This window comes from Triticum dicoccoides, chromosome 1B, assembly GCF_002162155.2.
Source record: "Triticum dicoccoides isolate Atlit2015 ecotype Zavitan chromosome 1B, WEW_v2.0, whole genome shotgun sequence".
NCBI lineage: Eukaryota > Viridiplantae > Streptophyta > Magnoliopsida > Poales > Poaceae > Triticum > Triticum dicoccoides.
In genome coordinates, this window is record NC_041381.1 from 679,660,458 (window position 1) to 679,666,053 (window position 5,596).

Consider the following 5,596-nt stretch of genomic DNA (forward strand, 5'->3'; position numbering starts at 1 on the left):
CAAAAAAAAGTAGCGCTTTCTTACCTTCAAATCACGCCTAGGAATAATTATGCGCTAGCTGTATGAGCAATAGCAAAACAATTGAAAAAAGTCAGATAAAAACATTAGCTAATGCATTCTTAATTGTTCAAAAAAATAGTTTCAAATAAAAGCCAATTGTGCATGGCGGATAAAAGTAGTATATAAAATCATTTCTTTTACTAAAAGAAAACCAGCAAAATCAGTGACCGAAATGCCAGCGTCCAAAAAAACAAAAGTAACTGAAATGTCACATTCTTCGAGGGCGCCCCTGCAAAATGGAACCGAGCCAAAAAACCCTCCTCTGGACTCTCCTCCCACCTCGCCGATTATTTATCCCCTCCCACCCTGCCAACAACGGCCTCCGCCTCCTCCTCCGCCGCCGCCGGATCCTCCCCCTCCACCGGCCGGCACCGCCGCCCCCCTCCCCGCCGGCCACCGTCAACCCCTCCCACCACCACTCCAACTCACAGGCGTCGTCGAGCATCGCCAGTAACGCCTCCCATCCGCACGAGGTCCACGCATCGGCATCCACCCATCCACCCATCCGCCTTTGACTGCCCAGTCCAGATTCCGCATCCAGATCTAGCCGCGCGCGCGAGCGATCCGGGGAGGGGGGCGATGAACGGAGGCATCGCTCCGCCGCCGGCCGCGGCCGCGCCGACGGAGGCGGCGACGGCGGCGACCACGCCCAGCCACCGCCGGCTGCCGGACTTCCTCCAGAGCGTGAACCTCAAGTACGTGAAGCTCGGGTACCACTACCTCATCACCCACCTCATCACGCTGCTGCTGCTGCCGCTCATGGCCGTCATCGTGCTCGAGGCCGGCCGCACCGACCCCGACGACCTCCGCCAGCTCTGGCTGCACCTCCAGTACAACCTCGTCTCGGTGCTCGTGCTCTCCGCCGTCCTCGTCTTCGGCGCCACCGTGTACGCGCTCACCCGCCCGCGCCCGGTCTACCTCGTCGACTTCGCCTGCTACAAGGCGCCCGACCACCTCAAGGTCGGCTTCCAGGAGTTCCTCCGCCACTCGGCGCTCTGCGGCTTCTCCGACGACGCCCTCGAGTTCCAGCGCAAGATCCTCGAGCGCTCCGGCCTCAGCGAGGAGACCTACTGCCCCGAGGGCATGCACGCCATCCCGCCCGAGCCCACCATGGCCAACGCCCGCGCCGAGGCCGAGTCCGTCATGTTCGGCGCGCTCGACAGCCTCTTCGCCGCCACCGGCGTCAAGCCCAAGGACGTCGGCATCCTCGTCGTCAACTGCAGCCTCTTCAACCCGACGCCCTCGCTCTCCGCCATGATCGTCAACCGGTACAAGCTCAGGGGCAACGTCCGGAGCTTCAACCTCGGCGGCATGGGCTGCAGCGCCGGCGTCATCGCCATCGACCTGGCCCGGGACATGCTCCAGGTGCACCGCGGCACCTACGCCGTGGTGGTGAGCACGGAGAACATCACGCAGAACTGGTACTTCGGCAACCGCAAGTCGATGCTCATCCCCAACTGCCTCTTCCGCGTCGGCTGCTCCGCGGTGCTCCTCTCCAACCGCGGCGCCGACCGCCGGCGCGCAAAGTACAGCCTCAAGCACGTGGTGCGCACGCACAAGGGCGCCGACGACAAGGCCTTCAACTGCGTGTACCAGGAGCAGGACGGCGAGGGCAAGACGGGCGTGTCCCTGTCCAAGGACCTGATGGCGATCGCCGGCGGCGCGCTCAAGACCAACATCACCACGCTGGGGCCGCTGGTGCTCCCCTTCAGCGAGCAGCTGCTCTTCTTCGCCACGCTGGTGTCCAAGAAGCTCTTCAACGCCAAGGTGAAGCCCTACATCCCGGACTTCAAGCTGGCGTTCGAGCACTTCTGCATCCACGCCGGCGGGCGCGCGGTGATCGACGAGCTGGAGAAGAACCTGCAGCTGCAGCCGGTGCACGTGGAGGCGTCCCGGATGACGCTGCACCGGTTCGGCAACACCTCCAGCAGCTCCATCTGGTACGAGCTGGCCTACATGGAGGCCAAGGGCCGGGTCCGGCGCGGCGACCGCATCTGGCAGATCGCCTTCGGCAGCGGGTTCAAGTGCAACAGCGCGGTGTGGCACGCCCTGCGCAACGTCAAGCCGTCGCCCAGCACCCCCTGGGACGACTGCATCGACCGCTACCCCGTGGAGCTCGTCGACGGCTTCCCCACCCACACCCACACCCACAAGTAGCAGCAGCAGCAATAGCATCCGCGCCCGTCGCCATTAATGGAGCTCTTCCAGATACAGAAACCCGAGCATAGCATGGATCAATTCAAATCCATTTATGGTCAATTACCAGATGCATAGATGTGCAAGAATGAATCTCCAGGCGTGGTGCGAGTCTGCTCTGATCCGTATGAATGCAACTCTGCCCTCATCTTCTTCATCGTTTTGATTGATTGGTTGGTGGTCTGTGTACTTGAGGAGGGATCTGGACCCCATCCTGCCCTGACCCTGTCCCTGCGGTAAGTTTTACTACTCCAGTCCAGTAGTAGCAGAGTGGTGATGAGATACTATATGCCTGCTGTGTTGTTGTATGTACATTTGTTGTCTCTTTTAGCCATTGCTGCGGATTTACCATTTCACCATAGGAGGGGTCAATCTCTATTTTTGGTTACATGACAAATTATTAAAAGGGATTCATTCATGCTGATTACAGGCAGTGTATTGTTGGGTCTGTCGACTGAAGTATGGAGCATGTATTTGTCATGTCCAATCGATTTTTTTCTTCTGCTATCATAGTGTCCTTGATTTATACGCCTCAAATGGTTTTATTCCTTTATCATTTTTCATTCATATTCTCTGTCATATGGAAATCATATCTATCAATGTTCCTGTGTGCTTACTAGCTAGTTTATGATATATTGTACTCCCTCCGTCCGGAATTACTTGTCATCAAAATGGATAAAAGGGGATGTATCTAGATGTATTTTAGTTCTAGATACATCTTTTTTTATCCATTTTGATGACAAGTATTCTCGGACGGAGGGAGTATTACCTATATCTCTTGAGCAAGAAGGTGGTGCTGCTGATTGTGATCTTTTTTTTTTTGAGATGTGCTGATTGTGATCTTAGACAAGAACAGACCGGCATCCGTTCGATCATGTCTTGATGAATTTGCAGATTTAAGAGGTAATATCACCGGTAGTCATAGAACTTGCGTTGCATGTTCAGTTTGGTGCTAAAACTTCGAAAATACGGTTTTGTGGTCACCTAACTTGACTCAAGCGTGCAGATACGGTCACAGTACGCGTATACAGACATATCAATGTGTATGGCCCCACTCGTCAGTGACGAACGGCACTAGGCGCGACGTATTTTACACAGGACACCCTGAAAATTTTTTATTTGTGGAAGAAGTGAAGCGCAGCGATGTATTTTTATAGAAAACACCTTAACTTTTTTTATTTACAGAAAACAGGCCCGCAATAAGTCAATACTGCACATATATGCGAACATTAAAACTTCTTTTATTTACAGAAAACAGGACCACAATACTGCACATATATGCGAACATTAAAACTTCTTTTATTTACAGAAAACAGGACCACAATATTGCACATATATGCGAACATTAACAACAAAAATGGCATGCCAGGACTCGAACAGACGAGCAACTATTTTTTAACCCGAGAATGCAAATGCAAAAATTTAACACCAAAAAGAATCTACTAGGACTTGAACCTACAATCAACTTTTTAAATCAATACAATCTAGACACTACAACCAGTCAGATCTGGATGTCAAAAATGGATCAGGAACTTATATATACTAGAAGAACGCCCGTGCGTTGCAACGGGGCCACATTAACTTTAAGAGTTCAATATTACGACATTGGCGACTTTTTTTATCATCAAATCCTCACACACACAGACACACACTCTCCCTCCGTCTTCCTCACTCTCTATCCCCCTCTCCCTCTCTCTCTAACACACACACATATCCATCTTATTGGGTACGGGACCATAATCCATCTATTTCACACATACACGCTAGTGCATAACAATATGGATTATGTGTATTATATTTGCCACCAGAACTGAGGAAATTAATTTCATGTAAATCGACCAGCCACAGCTCCAAGAATACGCGGACGAGGTGGCTCGGGTCGGCGTCGGCGCCGTCCAGCGCGGGCCACGGGCCCGCTTCCAAGTGCACGTGCAATGCATGTCTTCACAAATATTATAACCAGATGTGAGAAATCACATGCATAGAAAAGACATTCTGATAGCAATCCAAATACCATACTCAATTGAATACCTAACCTGGACAATACTCTTATTTCTATGCGCCAAAAAAATGGAATAGCAAAGCTAAGTATGCCTACATACGCTCAGATTATATATAAGAATCTTGCGTGAACAATTGCAACAAAGCACTAAGCAGCGATAAATTTAAATAAAAAATCCATTAACTATGCAGGCAACAGGCTTGTTACAACATAGAGAGATAGGAAAATGTCACCTCCAGTAATGTAGCGCAAAGGAGTGGAACGAAGCATGAATGAGCGGTTGTTTGTTCTTCTCCATGTACATGGATCAGCAGTAGAGGCCAAGTATATAAGTACTTGACCGAACTCCACACTCCACTCTTCGTGTACGGAGAGCCATGTCACCTTCTCGCCGCTGCAGCATGGGAGGACGGCTGGTTCACGTGACCCTCCAGCTGGGGGATCCATGGTGGCTGACCGTCGAGCTCGAGGCAGAGAAGTTGAGGGCAGTAGTGGCGAGATCCATGCCGGCCAACCGGGCGAAGAGGAGGTCGTCGGGGAGGGACACATCGGCAAGATCCGGTCACCACGCGACCTGAAGAGCAACAGTGATCTCCACAAGCTGTAGGCCGACGGCGTGCTCCATCCCCTGCGATGGGGTGACCATGGCGGTGGCCACAGCTCCTCATGCTCGCATCGATCTTGGCGACACACCCTGAGTGTAGGAGGCAGCAACGACCTCGACGAAATCATGGCCTCCATCCCGGAACGCAATCATGTCGCTCTAAATAAATGGATTCAATCATGTGACTCTAATTACTTCGGATTGTTATGTGCACACTAAGCGGGGTGCAGTTAGGAAAGAAAATGTTCTCTAATTAAAGTGATTGAGTGATTTAAGGTAAGGTTAATTAATTTAGATTTGATTTTTAGTGATTGTTAGTAAAGTACGATGCGTCTTTAAAATCTTTTATTTGTTTCCTTAAAATATATTATTTATTTCCTAAAGAAATTTGCAATAATGGAAGATATCGGTTGATTTGGATAAGTTAGTAAATTTAAATCCGTGATTGCGTGCACGTTTGGAAAGTGCTGATCTCCACAAGCTGTAGGCCGACGGCGTGCTCCATCCCCTGCGATGAGGTGACCATGGCGGTGGCCACAGCTCCTCATGCTCGCATCGATCTTGGCGACACACCCTGAGTGTAGGAGGCAGCAACGACCTCGACGAAATCATGGCCTCCATTCCGGAACGCAATCATGTCGCTCTAAATAAATGGATTCAATCATGTGACTCTAATTACTTCGGATTGTTATGTGCACACTAAGCGGGGTGCAGTTAGGAAAGAAAATGTTCTC

At 51.1% G+C, this 5,596-nt stretch overlaps 1 protein-coding gene across 1 annotated transcript; it reads left to right on the forward strand.

Moving 5' to 3' along the window:
• Nucleotides 1-389: 389 nt before the first annotated feature.
• On the forward strand, nt 390-2,782 carry LOC119349619 (3-ketoacyl-CoA synthase 4-like). The gene has a single exon (XM_037617678.1). It carries the CDS (start codon nt 640-642, stop codon nt 2,215-2,217), a length of 1,578 nt encoding a protein of 525 aa, XP_037473575.1. The 5' UTR covers nt 390-639; the 3' UTR covers nt 2,218-2,782.
• Nucleotides 2,783-5,596: the final 2,814 nt, after the last annotated feature.

Bases quoted from the DNA above. Each gene is read 5' to 3' on its own strand.
- LOC119349619 (XM_037617678.1), top strand. From the start codon at position 640: ATGAACGGAGGCATCGCTCCGCCGCCGGCCGCGGCCGCGCCGACGGAG.